The sequence below is a fragment of the Sciurus vulgaris genome (genome assembly GCF_902686455.1).
Source record: "Sciurus vulgaris genome assembly, chromosome: 1".
NCBI classification, from domain to species: domain Eukaryota; kingdom Metazoa; phylum Chordata; class Mammalia; order Rodentia; family Sciuridae; genus Sciurus; species Sciurus vulgaris.
In genome coordinates this window covers 177,310,773-177,335,630 of record NC_136461.1, presented here as the reverse complement: position 1 = coordinate 177,335,630, position 24,858 = coordinate 177,310,773, and the positions used below count along the sequence as shown (strand labels likewise).

General features: G+C 37.6%; 1 protein-coding gene across 3 annotated transcripts in view; it reads right to left on the bottom strand.

Moving 5' to 3' along the window:
- Positions 1 to 2,014: 2,014 nt before the first annotated feature.
- Positions 2,015 to 24,858, bottom strand: part of FZD6 (frizzled class receptor 6) — a 39,538-nt gene continuing 16,694 nt past the window's right edge. For 2 of the 3 annotated variants that reach the window (XM_079153189.1, XM_079153190.1), the window contains exons 3-7: positions 13,438 to 13,634; positions 6,825 to 7,839; positions 4,990 to 5,138; positions 3,506 to 3,934; positions 2,015 to 2,502 (exon numbers count right to left, since the gene is read on the bottom strand). In XM_079153189.1, the coding sequence (XP_079009315.1) occupies positions 2,334 to 2,502; positions 3,506 to 3,934; positions 4,990 to 5,138; positions 6,825 to 7,839; positions 13,438 to 13,634 (1,959 nt within the window). In that variant the 3' untranslated portion in view covers positions 2,015 to 2,333. Of the gene's footprint in view, positions 2,503 to 3,505; positions 3,935 to 4,989; positions 5,139 to 6,824; positions 7,840 to 13,437; positions 13,635 to 24,858 lie in introns of those variants that run through there. The other variant, XM_079153191.1, reaches the window with a different exon arrangement.

Genomic DNA, 24,858 nt, shown 5'->3' with positions numbered 1-24,858 from the left:
GTTTTTCCATGTATGATTGTCTGATTATAGGATGGATGCTGGTAAGTACTTTTAGGGTATGAAGAACATTTTCCTCCTCCCAAGATTTTCATTTGCTTCTGCCTGGTGCCAGAGGGCTACTAATCCAGTACTACCTTTATCTAATATCAGATTTTGGGCTTTTCTAACTCCCCCCAGATAACCTGAAGCAGAGTTGCTTTGTTTATAGTTCACACTTACTTGTAGGATCCAACCCTTTCAGTTTACAGTTTACAGTGCAAGACGTTTGTACACTCCCCTCTTCTTGTCCTCCAGTCTTGAGGCTATTGGTAACACTATTCAATTTCTCAGACTCCTTTTCCACATCAGTAAATTCTCCCTGGACAAAAGAAGTTCCAAATGTTGGGGTTGGCAGTGTGAATTTCTCTTTTCCCAAGATCTTAACTGGCAATTCCTCACCATCTAACTGACTTTTTAATGTTTTGGGGACGATATTTTATTTCATGTGTATATTTTAGCTTTCTTTTTCAGTTCTGTTCAAATTACCTAATATACTGCAAATGTAGTGTCCTGAGTTCCCTTTGCTCATCTGCCCATCATCCCAGGTCTCCTTATAATTAACACTTTGGGGAACAAACTGTGATGAAAAATAGAGTCCCGTCTTCTCTTTCTTCAATTAAAAAGAAGTTTTTGGCTAATTGTCACTAGGGCGGAAAATTATACTACTTCCTAGGCCAGGACTATTATTATTTTTTAAATATTTTATTAATTGGCAATGAACCTTTATTTTATTTATTTATATGTGGTGCTGAGAATCAAACCCAGTGCCTCACACATGAAGCGCTCTGCCACTGAGTCAAATCCCAGTCCTGAGGCCAGGATTGCAACACCTAATCACAGAATTCTCTACAATCTTTTATACAAAGAAGATTTTATTAATGAAAAGATCACATGAAACAAAGTTCTTGTATACAACATTATCTGTTTACAAATGTGGAAAAGTTAATATTTACAACATGTTCCATACAGTACATAATTTTCTTATATATTTTAACAGTATGCGAAATAGACCAAAAGCATCAAAAAACTATAATGCTTAATGAGAACCAAAATTAAGAAAATTCTTTAATATTTTAAAGTATGTTGTACAAAATCATTTTATCAAGACTTTTTTTTCCATTTGATCGGCACCAAAAATATTGTTAACACACTTTTAAATGTTCAGCTACTTAGCTGCAGAAATGAATTCTACTTAACATCTGAGAAAGACACTATAGCACACAAAGTTTTGTAGTATGGAAATTGGTTAAAAAAAAAAAAGTTAAAGGAAAAGTATAAGGCAACCTAAATAGTAAAAATGCAGTGCTTGGTGGTCATAAACATTTAAAAAACGAAATAATTGCACTTGGCTTAATTTATAAAAGACTAAAGTTTCATTTATTAATCCTTCAGGACATTTTATTTAAAAAATGCAAAGGATCAGAGAGCAGCACAACACAATCAACATCAGACACTCTTCCAGTAAGCACCTTATTTCATTTGCATGATAGATATGTGAAGTTCCTAAAATGAGACTTAATAAAGTTCATACATGTAAGATGATAACGCAGAATAAATGTTTTTTAAAAGTTGAATGCCTATTATAAACCTTTTGGTATTTTAACTATTTTTAACCTATAAAATAATACAATTTTTCAATTTTCTTAGAAATTCAGTGTAAAAGCTACCAAGTAGTTCTAAAATATCAGAATAACATAATAAAAATATCTGAATTGATTTTCCAGGATTTCCAAAAAGTTCAAATACATATAAGCTTATTTTCAAATATATATGTGTGTGTATGTGTGTGTGTAAGAGGATAAGTTTTAAATATTTAAAACTTATGCAATGTAAAATCTTGATTTTCTATTTAAAAAGGCAAAATAGCATAATATCTTAAAAATACTTTCTAAGAGGAGAATCTTCAAAAACAGAAAAGGAAGATTCCTCTAACTCCTCCTCCCACACAATTTAAAAAATATTATTAACCTGCACATTTCTGTTTTCAGACATACTGCTGTCACAAATCTTTGTGGAAGTAAATTGTATTATTCTTGAAATCTGTTTTTTTTTTTTTTTTTTTCCCCTTACCAGTAAAAGAGTAGACAATGCAGCTTTAAGTGCAAAAGAAGAATGTAACAGTGATTCTTTCCCCTGCCCTCCATGCTGGGGATTGAGTCCAGGGCCTCATAAATGGTAGTCAAGTCCTCTGCCACTGAGCTATACCCCCAGCCCAGCAGTGACTCTCCTAAGACAGTGCATTGGTCACCTCCAGTGTAACATGGATTACTTCTAAGTAATGAGATAGTATGTTTTCAAGTATCTGTATGACTGCCAGCACCCTGCTCTTTTCTATCTTCGGAAGCTGAGTGAACAAGCAGAGAGGTGGAAGCTTTGAGGTTGCTGGGCTCTGAAGAACCGGGTGCCTGGGGATTACTGCTCTGCACTGGGGCAGTTTCAGTGATATCACTCTTTGGACTTACCCTATTTAGAAGAAAAAAGTTGACATACATAAATAAGCACAAATATGATGTCAGGTGTCCTTATTACGGTATTCATTTTTCATAAGCTTTATCCCCAACTAATGTAGACTTTAATCAGAGGAAAATCCATTAAAACTCTTAGTATAGTCTAACACTTCAAAATATAAATAATTTTTTTCAAATTCAGTTTTTGATGACCTTAGAAACTTCATCAAGTGCTATCCGTGTGTAGACTGAACGTTTGTGTCTCATATGGAGCATCATGAGGACAGATGACTGTCCAGAGTTCAGCATGGTGGATTTCCTACCATGGATGAGACACCATATAAATCAAAAAGATGAATAAGATCTCAGTTCTGCCTTTGACGATTTTCAAATATAGCAGAGGATAAAGTATATATCCAACTACAGTCCAGGTATACAAAAGCTGTCAGGGGAACACAGAGAAAGTGCATTTGGCCCAGTTTCAGGTGGCTAGGTAAAATGATCTTGAGACCTTAAAAGTAACTAGCTGTCAGCATTCTGGCTAACTCAGTGTTGACCACTGACCTGCGTTTGGGTCTCTTATGATCATTTGGGAAAATTCATTAAAAATGTCAATATCCTTTCACGTCCAGAAAACAAAGATTTTATAATCATCTTTGTATAAAATGATACCTTTTAGACATAATTATAATGTAGTATTAATGAAAATTTGGTCTATATTTCAGATGAATGGTAAATGTTTACCTAAATGTATAAGCAACTCTTAACAACTGCCATAGGAAATGGGACATTATTTTCCCATTTATATATATATATATATAAAATATATATATTAAAATTCTTCTTCAAGGGAAGAATCAAACCAATAAACAGATTTATAGCCTGAACCCCAAATCCTTATATTAAAGAGCAGACATATATCATAAAATGCTAACTTCCCAGATGTTATACTTTAATAAAAAATGGATAATGCAGCAATTAAAACTGTGATGAGCTTAGATAACAAAATTAAATCTTACCTTCCTGCACTCTGAGAGGCCTCAGACACACTGCTCTTATCCTTCAGGCTGCCTGCCCAGCCATTCCTGTCAGCCTGCTCCCCGGAGAGTTTGCAGGTGGAGGCTGCTGGGGAGGCAGGCTCACCACAGTCCTGTTCTCTTAATTTGGGGGAGCTTGCTCTGTCTGCTCTCACCTCTCTCACTGATGTTTCTGGAGAAGTTTGAATTTCTGTCAAAGTTTCTTGTCCTAAGTAATCATGGTCCGTGATTGCTACTGCAGAAGTGCCATGATTTGTTGTAGCTCCTGTGCTGGTCCCCATGGACTTGGAAATGACTTTCAGCTTATGTGAACTTGGTTTGTAATGCTTCTTTTTGTGTTTCACTTTAGAATTGTGCTTTAAAAAAAATTCACACGACTCCTGTAGCACTCTTCGACTTTCACTGATTGGGCTGTAGGAAAATGGAAGAAGAGAATTTACTCAACAGATTTCAAGTGTTACAGTAGAGGTCATAAAGGAAATGATAACTCTTTTGCCTCACTGTTTAAGTTAGAAGTTCTACATGATTTTTGTTATTTATAAAATCTTGCAATATAAATGCCATGAAATAAGTAGATTTTTATGAAGTGAAATCTCTTGTGCACACTAACCTGCTTTTGTCAGCAGAAACAGAAAATTGGCAAGAAATCAAACAGACAAAAATCAAAGAATAAGGGCAAGGGAATTCAAACCAGCATAAAATAAGGAACTCACTGAATCTGTATCATCTATAAATACATCAAATATAAAAGTAAACCACAAGAAAAGACATGGAATATAATTAATGGTCTTTGTTTAAATTTGTTTTCTTTCTAACATTAAAGTTGACAAGTTACAGTGAAGTTATAGAGTGGGGGTATAAATATGTGATAGTCATAATAGCACACAAAAAATAAAGCCCAGTTGGGCTGGGCATGATGGTATAAGCCTGTAATCCTGGCGACCCAGGAAGCTGAGGCAGGAGGATCATAAGTTTGTCCTAGCCCCACCAACTTTGTAAAACCCTGTCTCAAAAGAAAAAAAAGTGCAGTGGTAAAGCACTCCCAGACTCAATCCCAAATACAAGGGGGGAGGGGGGAGGCTGAGTTTAATGCAATTTTTCAGATTTTGAAAACATTTTTTTTTTTTTTTTTTTGCAGTACTGGGGATTGAACCCAGGGCCTTGTGCTTATGAGACAAGCACTCTACCAACTGAACTATATCCCCAGCCTGAAAACTTCTTAATGAAAGGGTTTAGGGTTCTGAGATGTGTATCACAAAGAGTTCATTAATCAAATCAATCAAAAATAATTAAAATAACTCTACAGTATATTAAATACAATGTTCATAAAGAATTAAAGTGAACTATAGGTATACATATATTATAGGATCTTCTGGAAGTTGAATTTTTACCATTTTAGGTAAAAGATCTTGGTATTTTGATCTATTTATTCTAAAACAATGTCAGATGATTCAATAGGTTCTTACTCTCTCTTGCGATTTCGTTTAAAAAACCCAGCCCATTCTGTGCATGTTTTTTTGCTTCCAACCCAGAAGACAGCAGAGATACCAACAATTAATGTCATCAGATATTTTATCATAAATAAGGCCAATTCTGGTCGAGCTTCTGTTTTTACCTACAAAAGAAAAATAATTATACATTTAAAATGCACAGAAAAGTCTATATTGCCAATGTAAAACTTGTTATAAATCTTCAGTGTGTTTTATTATAGAAGGATTGAAATAACATATTATAATGAGCAATACTTTAAATACAACATATTTTTACCTAAGTTCTGAATGAAGAAACTTCATATGTCTATACCTAAATCTACATATCTTTATATCTAGGAAGGGAAAAATATTGAACTGTATTCAGGAATGATCTTTTAAATATTGTTATAATTTTTTGGCCTCACAGGCACAAAAGTCTCTTTTACCTCTAAATATTTATCCATCTTCCTTCACTATAATCTACCATGATTATAAAATATAAGTTATTATAACCCCTTATATTGTAGCCTGTCACATATTTATGTTTATGTTATAAAAACCTGGTTGGCTATAGTAAAATAAATATCAGTAAAATGTGAAAATTCAGACATTTCACAAAAATTAAAATCATACTTTTATTTTAAGCATAAACTCAAATACTATTTAAAAATGTTGTGCAAGCATAAAAATATTACATATTCTGCTGTGTATCTTGCTTTTTTTGCACTTGCTATTTCTCAGAGATCCTTCTACGAGCTGTACAGAGTTTTTCTTTCCTTTGAATGATGTTCCATTATGTGGATGAACCACAGCTTATTCAACTACCTTTACTCAAAGATATTCAGGTTACTTCTAACCTACTGGCATTTATGAATAATGTTGAAGTGATTATCTTTATATGTGTAAAATAATTTTTAATTTGATAGAATATAGTTATTACCATATGTCAATATTAAACAATATATCTAATCTATTTTAAAATAAAAATTCTATTAAAAATATTCAAAATGCTTTAAAATTTTATATATTCATTTTATACATTTTTATATATTTTACATTTATATATTATACATTTTATATATAAAATTTTATATATTCATTTTATATATTCATTTTATACATTTTATATAATACATTTATTTTATACATTTTATATAATACATAAATATATAATATATATTTTATATATAAATATATAAAAACAATTACGTATAAAATATGTATGTAAAAATATATATAAAATTTTATATATGTTTTAATCTTAAAAACACCACCCTTACACTTATCATAAGCATCAGAAACACATGAAACAGATTTTGTTTCAATTGTATTTTTTTTTTTTAGTTAAGAAATAACAGCATGGACTAGGCAAAAATCAAATTCTGTTTAATAAGCATGTACCATGCAAAAAGTTTTAAGATAACACGATCAAACCTCAGACAGGGGTTTCCCCTCCTGACTGAAGAAGTAAAAACAATCCCCAATTCAATAGAAGTTACTTCTCTTTTTCTCCCTCTGATGAGGCCTATAGCCCTGTGCTTCTGAATCTGTTCTTTACTACTGTTACCTGCTTTTGCAACCCAATTTAATTTTGAAAAGAATAAATAAAGGAAGTATTTCTACTATTGCAGCTGAAGCCACAGCTCAGGAACAACTCCTGGGACACTTACCCAGTTTTAGCTGATGCGCGGGGCATCATCATTCCCTATGTCTGTTGGATTTTGTCATCTGAAATCTAGTGCTCAGTCCTTGACTAATATAAGTAAATTTCCAGGAACATTTTGTACATTAAAAGTAAACAGTGACACAATCCAAGTGATAGCTCTTACCTGATAAGGACACGGGATGTGGTACTGACGACAATGATCAGAGACCCAAGTTATCTCCCAGGTAATCCGGTTCACTTGCTCATAGACATAACATCCAAGAAGCGTCACTAAGGGCACAAGATACAGGCCACTGAAGACTCCGATTCGAATCATAAATTTCTTTAGTTTCTCTTGGTTCCGGCCATCATGCTGTATAACTTGTCGCACATGGTTTAAGGAAATAATGCCAGCTAAAAGAAGAGACAGCCCAACGAACACACAAAGGCACAGTGGCAAAAGTACAAAGTATCGAGAGGCATCCAGGTCGTAAAGGCCAACAAAGCAAACTCCACTAATGTTGTCTCCTTCGACTTTGTTCATGGCAAGAAGCATAACAGTCAGAAAACCGGGTATGCCCCATGCAACCGCATGAAACCACACTGCTTTTTGTTCAATGGCTTCACAACTCCATTTTCTTCCTGCAGCTAAGAACCAAGTAATGGTCAGAATCACCCACCACACAGTGCCAGCCATTGTGAAAAAATACAAAAACATAAATAAAACAGTACAAGCCTTATTTTGAGAACCTAGAACAACAGTGTCACCAAGTTCTAGCTTCTCATCTGCCTTATTGCAGGCTGTGCTATTGCCTAGCAAAAATCCAATAAAGTACATAAGAGATACAATGCTATAACAGACAGAGTAATATATAATTGGTCTCTCTGGGTATCTGAATCTTTTAACATCAATTAAGAAAGTAAGAAATGTAAACAGAGTTGCACAAAGACAAAATATTGAAACTATCCCAATAAAACTTTTTGCAAACTCTAGCTCATCATTTTTAAAATACATGTTGGGACATGGAGGTGCACACTGATCAATTCCCAGAAACTTATATCCTTGCCCCACAGAAGTCTTAAGATGTCTTGGACACCAAATTCCAATGTCTCTTGGGATGTCTTCTGTTTTCTGAGGACCAAGAAACTGTGTGTGTGGATCAAGGGTTATAGGAACAGTCTCATCACAGTATTGCAATCTGTAAAGATTATAAAAAAAATTAAATACATGAAGTCAATATCTGTACTGATCTGCTATTGAATCTGTGTTTCCCAACTATAAAATATTACCTTATGCATTCATAATTGATAAGAAGGAATACAAACCTAAATACATTACAGGTTAGGGTTGAGTAGAAAGTTTTGAAATTAATTAAAAACTTGTGGTTGTTCATTAGACCTCAACACATGAATATATGTTAAATACAAAGCAGGTAAACATGAAAGCCCCCTAACTTGGAAAACAATTAGTTAAATAATTTTTAAAATAAATTCTGCTTTTAAGACTAAATATTTAAAAAAGAATGTATCTCAATTAGTAGTTTTCAGACAAAAAAGTACTGGTTTGCCTACTTATGGCATATGAAATGTAAGTCCTGGGGAAACGTGTGTGTGTGTGTGTGTGTGTGTGTGTGTGTGTGTGTGTGTGTGTGTTTTGATGGGGGTTGAACCCAAGGCCTTGTGCATGCTAGGCAAGATCTCTACCACTGAGCTATATTCCCCAGCCCCACTTTTGTTTCCTAATGCCAACAAGCAAAGCACATCAATCATGTGACTAAGGTGAGGATAACTAAAATGAATGAACTGAGATTCTTTCCTGGATTGACAGGGTAGAGTTCAAGTTCTTAAGAGAAGGGCAAGAACACCAATAAGAGTTAGGCTGAGGACCAGCTCACCTCATATCACCATTTTATTTAGGTTTGGGTGTTTGCCTCCCTTGTTTATGGATAGACCTTAGGGATACACAGGGATATTTCTGTCTTGTGCAGAACTTTAATCACTGGGTCGAGTTTGTACACGCCAGTATTATTTTGAGGTTCTATGTAGTTAAAAGCAGGGGAAGTTTTTAATGAGAAAGCATTTAAATGCACATTAGATAAAAATGGAGAATAAACATAAAAGTTCACAAGCCAAGCATGGCAGGGCACGCTTCTAATCCCAGTGACGCGCTCTGGAGGCTGAGGCAGGACGATCTCAAGTTTGAGGCTGGTCTCAGAAACCTAGTGAGACCCTGCCTCAAAAGAAAAAATAAAAAGGGCTGGGGATGTAGCTCAGTAGTAGAGCATCCCAGGGTTCAATCTCCAAATATGTGTGTGTATGTGTACGTGTATGTCATATCCATAAAATGAACATTCATGTTCCTACCAGCTTTATTAAAATGTAGGATTATGTAAGTTTTGCTATCCTTTAAAATAAAACACCACACAGGTTTTATTTCCTTCTCTTTCTTCTCAGAAATATTCATTACTAGAAATTTGATTTATATTCTCACACATTTTAAAACACTTTACTATATTTTTTGCTAACAATAACTTCACACAGTATTGTGGATTTTGAACTTTACATAAGTGACAAGCTGTATACCACACTGCAATTCCTTTTATAAAACTCAACACTACATGTTTTCAGACCTATCTATGTTGATAGATTTAGGTCAGCTACATTCATTTTATCAAGTGTATGGCAGTATTCTTGTGTGTATATCACAAATTGCTAATCATTCTTATGCAATGGATTTTTAGACTTTTTTCTATTTTACAAAGAAAAATGATTACATAATTGATACTTTAGCTGATGACTCCTTATTTGTGCAAAAGTTTCATAGAAGAGGATTCCTTGGGCGTAGCACATAAGCACTTGCAACTTTACCATATATCATTCAATTACGCATCTACCAGAGTGTAGGTCCCGCAAAGGTTCTATAGTTTCTTCAGTCTAGAAATAAACTGCCAGAAAGCTAGTCAGCTTCCTTCCCCAATTTATTACATGAGATCTCACTATATGAACAGAATATTTAAAATTCCAAATCCCCAATGTCTGGAAAATAGAAAACAAAAGTAATAAATAAAGACTAATGTGGAAATTTAGTGAATTGATAAGGTTCATTCATGAGTTAACTGTGCTAAAAATCCTATTTTTGTAATATGAACTCTTATTGTAAATGATCAACCCAAGCATTGTTTATTATGTTTATTTGCTATCATGGAAATGCCCAGATTGAATATTTAAGAGAAAAAAATATATTTCTGAGATTTTTATATCCAATAAAGAGAATTCACTTTGCCAAAATATTACACTAACACCAATCTAAAGGCATATGTAATGAAAAGTACTTTGACCTTAACATGGTAGACTATTTCACATTATAAGACTGCCTGTTAACAAGCACTTTTGCATCATTTTCAACTTGAAATGCACTTATTAATTTAAGAATCTGGCACACTACAATGGGTGAGGAGTGATAAACCATACCAATAAAGTGTTTTTGTGAAAGCAAAGCAGATATATATTCTGGGGGGAAACGCTGGACTATTATAATAAAGACAGGAAAATGTGGGAAAGAAAAACAGCACAGCATCATAGACAATAGTAAGATCCCAAGACTCTCAGGAGGTATGGTGGATATGCACTGCCGTGGGGAGAGTGAGAAGAAGCACAACAGGTCACAATGAGAGGCACAATCTGTTGGAAAGCTGTCAAAGGAACACGGAGCCAGAGCTGAAAAGAAAGCCTCATTTGCCAAGAGGCTCCTCCTCACATCCGAATGTGTGCCTGCACTCTGACAAGCTGAGGAACCCATAGGCCTCAGAGAATTACCTTTTTATCTTTCCAAGGCAAAGTACCTTCTGGTATCCAGAGCCACAGGGTCCTACTGCTTCTCAAACAGGAGAAGCTGTCATTATGTTTTTGTCACAAAGTTGACTATGGTAAACCCTTCATTATGCTAGAAACCTTTTAGCAGGCTAGAATTAGGGTTTTAATCAGAAATCCCCCTTTTTTCATGTCTTCAAAGTTAGATGCCATAAAAGCTTGAAGGTTTTATTTACAGAAATGAAGAAACCAAAATTTCTCTACTGTAGAGCACACCAGAATTATACTTATGTGTTGACCCAATTAACATTTTATAGAGGGCATTGTTTATGGGTTTGCTTGATATGAGCAGGATACAGTTTAACATAGGGGCTTACACAATTTTTTAAAAATGAGGATTCTACTTCCCAATCCTAAGTATCAAGTATTCTCTTATGTGAGATAAATTTGGTTTCGTTTAATTATAAAAAAAAAAAGTCAGTTTCTTAACAAAATCAAAATACAAAAATCCAAACTCCAAAGGAGATGGTAATTACAGCATAAGCCCCAGAGTAAATTTCTATAAGTTATAACCTCTTCTGCTTTGAAATTGAGTGGGCAATTCCATAAAAACAAAGTGTTTTCTCCAATGGCCTTATCATCTTCAAATATAAATATAAATTATTTCATCTTCCAGTTCCCTCTAAGTAAGATGCAGGACAACAGAAATTCATGGATGTAAGAGTGCTGCATGACTCGCCAGTTTCTTCACCTCTTCTTCTGCTGTCACCATTCTTGGTGGTTTGACCATCCATGTGGAAAACTCACTCTGGTTTCTTAGCTCCCTAACTTGCTCATTTTCCATGCCTATCCATAACCCCCCGGGATACCTGCAATACAAGGAACCTGCCATAGCCTACTGATGTACACTATCTCCAAAAGTTAACTCAAGTATCCTGCTCTTGGTCTACAAGCTCCTATCTTTGTAGTTTGTTTATTAAAAAATGTCCCCTGTGCCTTTTTTTGTAAACCTCACTGAAATCTCCTCAACCTTGTCTGTATACAGCACTCTTTCCATTTCTTCATTTCATTCCTCATCCATTTAGATTTTCCTGGGCCGTCATTTCAGTAACACCCTTCTAATTATCCTTCATTTTCTTCCTGTTCCTTTATCTTTGCACTGAACCCATCTGACAAAACCCCAACCACAGATAAATCCAGTTATCTACTTTCCTGCACTTAGCCCCAAGCCACCTATGCTGCTGGAAAAGGTCTCAACAGGTCAGACGAGATCCACTACAAATTCACCTGATTTACCTGCATGTTACCAAGTTTTTCTCGTCTACTCATTCCTCCCTTCTCTACACTTATCTCAAATTCATATCCTTTCTTCCCAGATTCTCCACAAAGGACCTTGACTCTTACTACTTCAAAACAGAAATAGAAACCGGCAAGTAAGATTCTTCCAACAATCCTTACTAGACATACAACTCCACCTATATCTGTAGCCATCTTTTCCTCTTGCGGTTACAGCAGCAGCTACTCCTATCCATAGCCAACACTGTATCTGTGCTTGGGATCCTACCTCCTTCGCTGAAAACTTCTATAGACAATCTCTTCTACTTCAGACATACTTGCCTGTTCCTTGTTCCCACCAGTTCTTACAGTAGTTGGATCTTTCCCATTAAAATAAAACCTCCCTGACCATCCTCTTCTGGCCCCCACACGCTCTTCCTCTGCTTTATAGCCAGATTTCCTGAGAAATATCCACGTGTCCTGCTTCGCTTTCCACTCACCCGTTCATGCACTGCAACCTTTCCTTTCCACAATTCATCCAGTGAAAAAGAATTTTTTTTTTTTTTTTTTGACTGGCAACACCTGACACTTTCTTTGCCTTAAATGCCTTTTTCTCTTTTGGACACACTTTTCCTAGCTTCCCTGTTCTCCAATGGCCTTATCATCTTCAAATATAAATATGAATTATTTCATCTTCCAGTTCCCTCCACTAAGTAGTAAGATGCAGGGCAACAGAAATTCATGGATGTAAGAGTGCTGCATGACTCGCCAGTTTCTTCACCTCTTCTTCTGCTGTCACCATCCTTGGTGGTCTGACCATCCCTGTGGAAAACCCCGACACCAACCAAATGACTGAAGGCTAGCCAGAACGAATGCAGATGGAAAATGTACAGCACTTCCAGATAGAGGCCGTTAAGAGAAGGCATGTTTCCATCTTCTCTCTCTCCCACCTGACTGTCAGCACTGCAGAATGGGAGCAGCCTGGATTCCTGTGATGAACTGCCACGGAGAGCTGCCACCAACACTCAGGAGACTGTGAAGCAAGTGCCCTGCTCTACACGGAAGCTAACAGCACGTGTCACCCATTGTTAATTTAAAATACACAGAGACCTTTCTCAACGCTCTCAGCATTAAAACATGCAAGACGGGCTCCGAACGGTTCGACCGCCGCTTCTCTCTCCTTCCCTGTCTTGCGCCAGTCTTTCTTATTCTCACCACTGTAGCCACACTGGCTTTATAATTCCCAAATATGCCAAGCTCCCTCCTGTCACAGGGTTTCTATTGTGAAAGTACTCCTATTGTCCAAACGCTCTTCTCTCCTCTCCTTGCCCAGTTACCTCGGTCAACCTTCATCTCAGCAGTCACCTCCTTCCCTATCCCCCAGTTTAGGCCAAAGGTACCACTACGCATTCTCAAGGAACTATGTACATCTCCTTTGTTCTATTATCACAGTCTTAACTTTTCACTTATTGGCATAATTATTTGATTATTTTCTGTCCATCCCACCTTACTCTAGGTTTCCTGTAAGCAAGAACAAAGTCTGTTTACTGCAACCATTATGTATGCATTGTTTACCACCATTTTTGCCTGGTGTATATTAGGTGTGCAATAAACATTTGTTGAATTAAATAACGAAAGCCTATCACAAACACTGTGAAGAGCTAACAACATTAAAATACCATTAGTAGCTTTTAGGGAAAAACATAATTTACCTGTCACATTCAAGTTCCTCAGGCCATCTGATTCCAAAAGTGTCAATTAATTTTTTACAATCAGAATATACTTTCTCACAAAATTTACGACAAGGTGGAACCACATGAATTTGGTCTGTGCAGGTGGGTACAAAAGCTTTGCAAAGGAAAGTTTCAACATTTGGTGAACATTCCAGATTTGCAAGAGGAAGAAAATGCTGCAAAGAAAAATAGAAAAACAAGGTTAGAAAACATTTTCATTGCACATAAATGAAGTTTATTTACTGTTTAAAGTATATACTTTTCACTTATACTCCAAAAGAATCTTTAAATCTCCCTCTCAATACAAATCTTGAGGACATCAGTATGTTTTATCTGTTAGATGCAAGATCCCTTTATACAAAATGGACGCTATTATTTTATTCAATTACACATTTTTTTAAGAAGACAAGGATTATTCTAGCAAAACTGCTTGTCAGAGTCACCAATAAACTCCACACTGTCAAGTCCAATGCTAAACTCTACTCAACAATCAACACAGAGGATCTTATCTTCTTTGTGAGGCACTTTGTTCATTTGTCTTCTAGGATACTAACTCTCCTGAATTTCTACCCATTTTACTGGCTATTTCTTTGTCTGATCCTTTTTCCTATCCTGATTCTAAATATTGAAATGCTTCGGTCCCTAGAATTCTCAAGCTATACTCACTCCTCAGGGGAAACTCGCTGGCCCCGTTCTGTCCTGTGAAGTCTAGACTCGAGTGAACAGCTGCTTTCTGAACAACTCCATTTGACTGTCAACAGGCATCTCAAACCCAATATATCTAAAACATGACTCAATCCCATTACAGATTTAACCCACAAACACTCTCTCCTCGGTCTACCCCACCTCAGTAAATGTTACCACAATTCACCAAGCTGCTCAGACCAAGAATCTTGATTGATTTTTTACTTCTCTCTTCTTTCATCCTATATCAGATCCATCAGCAAATCCTGCTGGCTCTCTCTTGGAAATATATTCTCAATCTAACCATTTCTTACTATTCCCACCCATTCTAAGCCGCTGTATGTTTCACCTAGATTACTGAAAAACCCTAACAGGTCTCACTACTCCCCACCCCTGCGAATCTTACAGTCAATTTTTCATATCAATCCTTATTCCCACCAATGTGATTCTTAAAAATCTAAGTCTGTCCTTTTTCAGAGACGTTCCACAAAATACATTCTGAAGTCTTTACCAAGTCCTGTAAGGTCCCTAACTCTGATATATCGCCATATTCATTTTTTACCATTCTTTCTCTTATTCACTCCACTGTCACCCAATGAGACTTTTGCTTCTCATTTCATGTATATTTCTGCCTCAGAACTTTTGTATTTGCTGTTCCCTTCAATTCTTCCACAAGATAATCACATGGTTATTGTCCTTATTTGAGTCTATTCAGCTGTCACCTTAGAGAGGCGTTCTCCACCCAACCTACCCATCATTCTCCATCCCATTGCTCTGATTTGTTCTTCTTTTAAGCCCTTACCAACATCTAACATTGTATTATATACAGTTTATTTCTTAATTTCTGCCTTTTCCTCTAGGAATGTAAATTCTACAAGGAAAGGGACTTTGTCTATTCTGTTCACTGTTTTTGTTTGTTTGTGATGCTAGGAAGTGAACGCAGGGCCTTATGCATGCCAGGCAAGCACTCTACCTAGTTATATCCCTCGCCCTCTGCTCACTGATAAATCCCCAGAGCCTATAACAATGTCTGCTACATAGTGATTTATCTATATTTACTGAAAAATGAATGTTTTCCAGAACAATGAGTGAACATGACAAGGTGTGTCAATAAAAATTTCAGAGCATTAAAAAAGGAGAAGATCCTAACTGCTTCCAGAAGGAATACAAGGGCATATGGTTGAATTAAATTTTGAATACTTGGTAATATCACCTGCTAGAAGGCAATAAAGAAATAACTCCAAAACTCTGAAGAAAGTTACTTTCAACTTATACCTAGCCAAATATTTTGGTGAGGTTAAAATCGTGATATTTTTGGCTCTATCAATTGTTTTTAATTTAATTTTTGAGTATCCTTTTTTAGAAAGCAAAGAGAATGTAGTATTCCTGAAACACACTGAAGAGATATATGAATAAACCAAGAAGGAAAATAATATGAAACACAGGAATTACACTTCATCTAGTACTGAAAAACATCAAGAGGAATCCTCAGTAGGGCAGAATCTAGTCTAGAAAACAATCAGAGCATATTTGATAGGAGGACAGATGGCTGAAGGAAAAAGATCTCCAGGGGATGGGAATGGAGTACTGGAATTGACAGATTATATGATATTTAGACCCCTTGGGACAATTGTCGCTAGATTATTGACAAGTCTGTTAAGGCATCTGAAAAATGTCAGCAGTAGGTACATAAAGCAAAATAGGGATAAATAAAATTATTGCATTAACTGTGGGGGAGGAGGTCTTAAATAAATGTAATGTGAGTATACTATTCAACTCAGCAATGTACAATATTTGATATATTTAGTAATGCTAGCACTGATTACTGATTTAGTTAAAAACTGTCTTAGAAGATCAGGAAGAGAAATAAAAATGGAGGAAAAGAAAAATGAATTATCAACTACCACAGCAGGAAAGAACAAAGAGCTACTGCTTGAAGTTCTAACTTGATGAATTAATAAATAACAAAGTAAACATACTGGTCTGTATATGGCTTACACGCCAGAAGAACACCTAGAAGGGTTCAAAGTGCCTGCCGCTGGGGAGCAGGTCTGGGATAGATGCGGGGCAGCGTGTGCAAGGACTCTTCCTTTTCTGTCAAAAAGCCTTTTAGTATTGAGGGTTTTCCCCCCAGCTTTATTCAGGTAAAATCAATTGATATATAATAAATGGAGTATGTATAAAGTGTACAATTGGATAAGTTTTGAAACCATCACCACAATCAAGGTAATAAATATAACCATCACCATCCAGTTTCTCCTACCCCTTTGTAATTCCTCTTTTTCCACCTCCTATACCTTCCTTTCCCTTATCCCCTCCTCAGTAATCTCTCACCCCTGGCAGGCACTGATTTAGTTTCTATACTACGGAGTGGTATTTTCTTAATTTTACATAAGTGGAATTGCATAGTATGTTCTCTTTTTATTGCTAGTTTCTTTCACCCAGAATCATTATTTTGAGATTTATCCATTTTGCTTCATGTATCAGTAGCTTATTCATCTTAATTGCTGAGTAGTATTCCATTGTATGGCTATACCATCATTTGTTTATCTATTTACTTGATGGACAGTCTGACGTATTCAAAGGACCTTTGAATATGACTACCTACTAGTAGTCAGTTAAATAAATAGAGCTATGCTGACCAGAGACTTTAGGTTAAGGATATAGATTTAAAAATCATCAGTACAAAAATGGACACTGAAAGAATCCGATTGACATTATGCAGAATGGATAGTAAAAGAAGATGAAAATTCTGATTCAGGGGGAATTGTACTATTATCAGTATTCAATTCCTCCCCAAATGCCACTGAAAAAAGATGAAAAGGTTTAAAGATGAAAAACTAAAATCCATAATTACATAAGAAAAAAATAAACAGGAAAAATTCTCATCAATTACTATAAACTTGGAAACATTTCTGGAAGATATAAAGAAGGAATGAGGACTGATACTTTCATCAGGATGGTCAGCACAATAGCTCTGGACATAAAAACATTCAGATTCTAGATACTGCAACAATGCACTTTAAGATGCATTGCTGAGCACCGGATAGAACTAATAAAATTTCCTTAAAATATATAAAGTAAAAACTGACAAAACTACAAGGACATGGGCTGGGGAGATAGCTCAGTTGTAGAGTGCTTGCCTCACAAGCACAAGGCCTGGGTTCAATCCCCAGCACCACCAAAAAAAAAAAAAAAAAAAAAAAAAAATATGAGATATGATTAGAGTGCTACAATTAACAAATGTGATTTAAAGGGTGCATACAGACAGAACCCATACACAATAATTAGAGGATGTTGGACCCAAGGAAGTTTCACCTGTCCACTACAGTTGGTATTCTGTATCTCTCTATTTGAATGATGATCAGAGGCCCAAGCCTTTGCCACCTAACAGGAAATTATTGGAGAGCAAACCGCACAAGACTTTTCTCAATTTCCTTTATCTTGGGGATGGCAGAGGAGACGGTGCCCAACTGTGCGACCAACCTCCTTTGGGACTGAAGTGGAGGGAAGAAGACATGAGCACCTGGAGCATTTACTTCTTTGTTTACTGTCCCACAGAAGCCTAGTTCCTAAATTTTTCGAGTATCTGATAATCAGATTCTTTGGTAGAAAGAATTGAAACATACTGTACTTTATTTTATTTTATTTATTTTCTTTTGTGGTGCTGGGGATTTGAACCCAGGGACTTGTGCTTGCGAGGCAAGTACTCTACCAACTGAGCTATATCCCCAGCCCAAAACATACTGTATATTAATTCTAACTCAGAAGACATTTTGCAATAGCCATGATAAACTTGATGTTCAGCAATAAAGAACTAAATCATCTAGTTTGAGGGTTGGCAAAATGAAAACCTACACTAAAACAATTTTCTTACAAGACACACATGGAAACCATGTCCCTTGTTTAATTCTTATAGAGTGCCAATGTTGGTTAATCCAATAATGCTGGTGTTCACACACTGTGCAGAGGACAAACCAGATGTTGAACACTCAAAATCCTTCAGAGGCCAGGCAGGTAGATTCACAGGGGTAAAAGAAAATGGAGGTTTGGGGGTAGCATCTGCTACTCAACTCCAGTAAGGTGTTATTTGGAAAAGTGAGCACAGAATTGTCAGATTGGGCACAAGAAAACAATGAATTTTTAGATTTGGGCACTTTAATTTACATATTTAAAACCTGTATGGACAAACAAAATATATCTTTGTGTCAGACTCAGTGAGATCACCAACTTGCAAGTTTTGTTGCAAACTAACAGACAAAAAATTCTTGGAAGGAACCCAAGAAGACCTTTAAGTCAATTATTTTCAGTGTCTGTGTGCCTCCACGTGCACATGCACATCTTGCCAAGACACATTTTCTTTAAATAAGAAGTTACAAAGAAGCCTGAGTTATTAAATAAATAAAGGCACAGCTGCTCTGGCTGAGGAGGAAGCCCTCCCTGCAGAGAAACCTCTCACCATTTTCCTCACTACCAATGACCTCAAAGCACCTCCAGAGATCACAGGTTGAAAACCACTAACATAATCCAAACCCTCAGATTGTAAGTGAGAAAACTGAAGCCAATTTCTTATTGGAAATTATTATTCAAATTCCAAAATCTACTCTGGATTAGAATCTAGATATCCTTATTCATGATCCAGTGGTACTTTTAGCAAGACTACAGCTGCTGATGACAAATCAGAGCTTTGCTTTATTCAGCACTTAACCATAAGTGAGGCACTGTGTTTTTCAAAATACCATTTACCTTTACAACAACCCTGTGAGATAGATGTTCTTATGTCCACCTTGCAGACAAGGTACTGGGGCGTGGAGAGGTTAAATCTCTTTGTACAGCCATAAAAGTAGTAAGCAGCAAAGGAGGATATGAACCTGGGTGCACATGACTCCAGAGGACGCCCTCTTGAACCTTCACACGAAGGTTCTCCCTGAGAATCACCCTTTCCCAGAGCACGGGACAGGCAAAAATGCCAATAAGAATGAGAGGAAGAAAAGATATCAAGAGAGAACTATAAATATTTACATGAAAAAAACTCTCCAGTTTGAAAAAAACAAATATTCACAGGTCACAGATCAGACTATAAAATCTCAAACTATGTTCATCATTCCAGATAATACGCATACTTCCTAAAGTAGGGAATTTTGAACACATAATTCAGAAACAATGGCACTTTAAATAATAAATCAGCCTATGATTGAACTTAGTGTATCAATCAGTTGAAAACATAAACTTGAAGAACATATTGCCCTAATCTTTTGAAGAAAATCTTAATTGGAATCAATGTTCATCCACAAAATGTCCTAGGCACTCTTCTCAGAATCCAACCTTTAGATACAAAAACTACTAACCTGACTCACTGCAATATTTATGTCCATATAGTTTTATTCTCTGAAATCCATCAGATTATTACACTAGTATTTAGCATACTTAGTGCATGTAAACTTGTGAATTGAGCAAATATTCAAACTTCCTGGTCTACTCAGTCTGTTCCCTTTCTTCCCACTTCAGCACACATCTTAGTCAACTCTCTTACTGCCCTAGGGCCTTCATGATCTCACTTATGAATTCTTTGTTTTTGTATTTCATTCTCAAAACAAATTCATCCAATAACTAACCACAATAAAAGTATCAATAATGCTTTTGAGAGTCTACCATTCAACAATAGATAAAATAGTCCTTTAATTTCAATTTTAATCCTCAGAGAAATAAGACTCCTTCAAGGAAATGGTTAGTCTCTGGCAGAAATCCCTAGACATGGTTGTTACTATTAGTACTGGTAGAATTGAAGGAGGAGGAGGCAATTCAGAAGGCAATTTGTACCTCTATTCTGAAAAAGAGCCTAAGCTAAACAGTAAGATAAATGGGTAATGAGAACCAAAATACATGGAGTACTTTATGTAAACTCTTTCTGGAAATAATGCTAGTATTTTAATTCTAACTGAATTCTAGGTACTCTTTACCTACCTGTGCCACCACTGACAGAAATTTTGTTTCTGAATTTCAGAATCCACTAGTAAAATGAGAGCCACAAACTACTGGATGATTTCTGAGGACACTAACAACTCAAGAGCTTTTGAAGAGGGTAATAAAGACTTGAGTAGCAGACTAGAGATAAGTTTCAAATCAACTGTAGATACTTCAATGAAATTTTCTCTTTGAAAATTCAGTGAACATTTGCTGTCTTCATCTGCCCAGCAGTCCTGTTTTTGGGGAATTCCAAAGCAGGGGAGATACTATAGAAGATAATGAGGAACGTAGGGATGCAAATTGGCAAAAAAAACATAGGCTTAGCTATTTAGATGCTCCAGATATTGTGATTCCCTGGGGGGATGGCTGGGTAAAGAACAGGTACAATTTAGGCAGCTGGAGAGGGATCAACACTCTCTCTGCAGTGCCAATTAAGTATCTAATGACAATGGTTCAGAAAGTGTCCAACAGTATTAGTCTTGGTGACACACTGATCCTACAATGTATATCTTGGTTCCCTCTGCCCCTCTACATATTTTGAATCTGTGAATCTCCAGCCTCCCTGTGAATTCTACAAGCTGTTGTATATCCATTAGTTTTCTGTTTAAATTAGCCAGAATTGGTTTCTGTTCTTTGTAGCCAAGAAGACTGACTAGTGTGGAAGTTACACAAAGAATACGTTGTAAGTGACCTCAGCAAAATGGGTGAGTTCTAGGACTGATTTTCTGGCCTAACTTGAGACTAAAAGCAGTAAACAGTCATTAAGATTTGGAGCAACACAGTAAATTGAGTTATCCTTTTAATCGCTTAGATTCTACGTACATCTTAGAACCCAGTGAAAACAATGCTGCTGGGAAATCAAATGACTGCCACCAGAGAAGAAGAAAACAGAATGAAGAACATGAATTATTAAAAGATTACGGCGTGAGGTAAGGGCTTCTAATGGCACTGACTTAAGAAGAGAATGACAAAAGAGCATCCCTAAATTCTTGACTCAAGGTATGAAGTACAAGTACTCAGAGGACTCAAGACTAAAGCTGAAAACCAAATGCAGTTTGATTTTGCTGGCTGCCAATTTACAATTTTTCCTCCACATAAGAGATCTGGTGATACTGTGGTTAGGAAGCAGTGGAACCCAGAGTTCTGAGGTAAGGATGAGTGACAAGATTCACAGTATTATACTCATAGTACTCTGAACCCACAGCCCTCAAGGCAGATCCTCCTCATGGAAAGACTTATTCTGTAAGAAAAAATAGCTTCAAGCTCCAAACTTCCCTTCAAAGTCTCACCCTATAATGAGAGTTCCACCCCAGCATGCCCTAGGAGGGGAAAGACAAAATCAAATCTGGGGGGAAAAAAAGGCTTATAAATTAGTGGTAAGACACCGTGAAGATTGATCTCTGAGGTTTCTAGATTGAAGGAAAACAGAAAACAATTTTGGATGGAGGTAATATATACTGATGGGTTTTATTTCTCAGAGATTCTAGATTCAGTGTGCCAGCTTTAGACAAAGGGCTTTTGGAATTCAGATAATAAGTTGTGCTCTTGACAGAGGCTTAGTGGGACCTCCAATCCAACCCACTGTGACTTCCTAAGTCTACACATGTATACCTTAAAAGCTGTATTTAGCAAAAACACAATCTCCATATTGGTTTTCTGGATGTCACTATGGTAGGAAGGGTCAAACAAAAACCATTTAGAGGTCTCCCTCCCTCCCTACCACGACAGAAAATCAAAAGCAATACTGTAGACCAAACAGGTTTTCCGTGATAGTGACACCATCAGAAATGTATTCACCTGCCCATTTTAACATTCTAGTGCAACTGGATATGTTATTACAAACTGTCTGAAGCAATCATAATCAAATGGTTAAGGTGTTTTTCCAGATATGGTTTCTCTACTGTAGGCAAATCAGTACAACCCTCCACCTTGTATGCACTTCTAATGTAGCCAGTACTCTTTTCTGTGAAAGTAATTTGCTTTTTACCAGCAAGGATAGTGTTATACCTTGGCCAACTTGCCCTAAGAAGCATTATCAAAGAGTGGTCCTCAATCAACAGCATCAGCATTTCTCCATCCCATCTCAGATCTACTGATTTAGGAAAACTGAGGGTAGGGCCGAAGATCTGTTTTGTAACAATTCCTTCAGCTGATGCTGATGCACGTCAAAGTTTGAGAGGCACTGCCTTAGGGTAACATCTGTTCTTCAGCTCTGTGCCTCCATTTCACTGTCAGAGATCATTTCACATGAAATAATGGTTCACCACACTGAAGACATAAAGCTGATAAAGTCATAGACACATACTCTAAATGCCACAGTATGCTACAAAGGCAAATGAGATTAACCCTACATAAGCAAAAGGGTCTTCTCACCTTGGTTCTGCTACTAGTTTCTGACAGAAACGGAACACAACAATGGAGTATCTGGAGATCAACTCAAGCTACCTCTCATGAACTAGGTATTATCGACCTCACCTACTCAAAATGCCAGGTGTATCCAATAGTATTCCATTTGCAAGAGGCTAAGCAGATCTTAGCTCATGCTAAAGTCGCATGAGCATTCTCAAAATGCCTACTTCTGCCATATTACCATCTTTTTCTTAAAACATCTATAGTTTCTTCTGATCAAATGACTGAAAAGGAAACAATTATAGCCTGGTTTACACAAGGTGGCTCAGCCAAACTCAACTTAGAGGTGGTCCTAGGGGGCTGAATTTCAATTATTATATCTATTCTGTATTGTTGCTAGAAAGGTGGTCTGAAATAAGAAGTCAGATTGATTCAAGAGATATATCTTATAGTATAACCAGATAGGGACTTTGTAAAGCAAAGCTGAAGAACTGGTGATTAGGAGTCTGGAAAAGCAGTATGTGAATGCACTTCTTCAAAATAAGCCTATACTTTAAAAATATTTTTGTTGCATATGAATGTAAACCAAAAACCCCTCCATGTGGAGGAAGCACTTAAACAAGAAGGCAAAATAATCTACTCTGTGGATGTCAGTCAGACTTTTCTCTAGTTACTCCAGGATTTATTAGGCTTTGTAACAAGAGGGAAAAGGTATCAGGAAGGGGTACCCCAATTTAATAGCATGACAACTTCTCCCTCAGGCTGATCTGGCTATTTAGGAGCAGTCAAGTTATCAGAAGCAAAACAGCAGCCAACATTAAGCCCTCAATATGGCACCATAAAAAGAGGATCATCCAACTATCTAATTTCAGGTTAAGACTCTGGATCCCTTCCATTCAAGACTTGGCCTCACTGAAATTCCCTTTTTACAATGTCCCCAAGTAAATTGTTCCTGCATCAGAGTCTTAGTTATACTTTGTTTCCTAAGGGTGAGCTTGAATTCCAGCCTGTCCATTGAGCCCATGAGCTCCCCATTAATCTTCTAATCAATTCTTTTTCCTTCTTTCTTTTTTAATCAATTAAATTTGTCATCTCTAATCAATTATTTTTCTGTTTAACCCTATCTCAGGTGGAAAGGATGCAGAAAAAGAAGAAAATTATCAAAATACAAGGAAAGAAGGCTCCTTTTTTTTTTTTTTTTTTTTTTTAAAGAATTAAAGGACTTGAGGGAGCGTGCGCCACCTGCCCAGCGCACCTGCCCACCCAGAGCCGCCAGAGCAGGGGCGCTGATCCGCACCCAGCTGCGTCAGGCCGCCACCACCGCCGCCGGGCCCTCGACCGCCGCAGGGAGCCCCACAGCGACGTGGACCAGGATAGACTGTGAGCTTCTCAAGGACAGAAGCCCTATCTCCAGAACCTTGCAGATGTGAGACATAGTGTACGTGGAATTTGATGCTCTCGAATGGGATAAACGAGAGTGGGTTAAAGTTTATGAAGATTTTTCAACTTTCTTGGTGGAATACCACTTAATTTGGGCCAAAAGGAACGACCCTAGCCAGACTCAGGGATTAAAGAGCAAACAGATTCAGTGGCCTGCATTGGGAGCAGTTAACTCAGACAACTGAGAGCGCGGTAAAGGAGGCCGCTCGGCACAGCGCTGGGACTCAGAGCAACCACTGGGGCTCTGGCGGCTGCCCAGGGGAGGAGTGGTGAGGAGAGCTGTGTGGCCTCAGGACACCAGGGCCTGCCCTGAGGAGTAGGAGGAGGAGCGCGGCCGCTTGGATTCGGGGTGACTGCACCAGAGCTACAGGCGGTTGCCAGAGGAGAAGCTGCGCGGCGAGCTGTTTGGACTCAGAACGACGCTTCTGAACCCCGGGGCCTGCCCTGAGGACGAGGAGGAGGAAGAGGAACGCGGCCGCTTAGATTCGGGGTGACTACACCAGAGCTTCAGGCGGTTGCCAGAGGAGGGGCTGCGTGGCGAGCTGTTTGGACTCAGACCACTTCTGAACCCCGGGGCCTGCCCGGAGGAGTAGGAGGAGGAGGAGGAGGAGCGCGGTGGGTCGTTTGGACTCGCAGTGACTGCATTAGCGCTCCAGGCGGCTGCTCAGAGGAGAAGGCGAGTGGTGAGTTGTTTGGTCTTAAAGTGACAGCTTCTGAACACAGGGGAGCCTGGATGAGGAGCGTGGTGGGTTGCTTGGTCTTGAGTGGCCGCACCAGAGCTCCGGCGGTGCCCAGAGGACCCGTGCAGCGGGTCACATGGATTCGGAGCCACTCAGAGCGACCGCTCCGGAACACCCGGGGGGTTATCTGGAGAAGGAGGAGGAACGGGGAGGGTCACTTCGACTGGGAGTGATTGATTGCCCAGGGCTACGGGTGGTTGGTGGGAGGAGGAGGCACGAA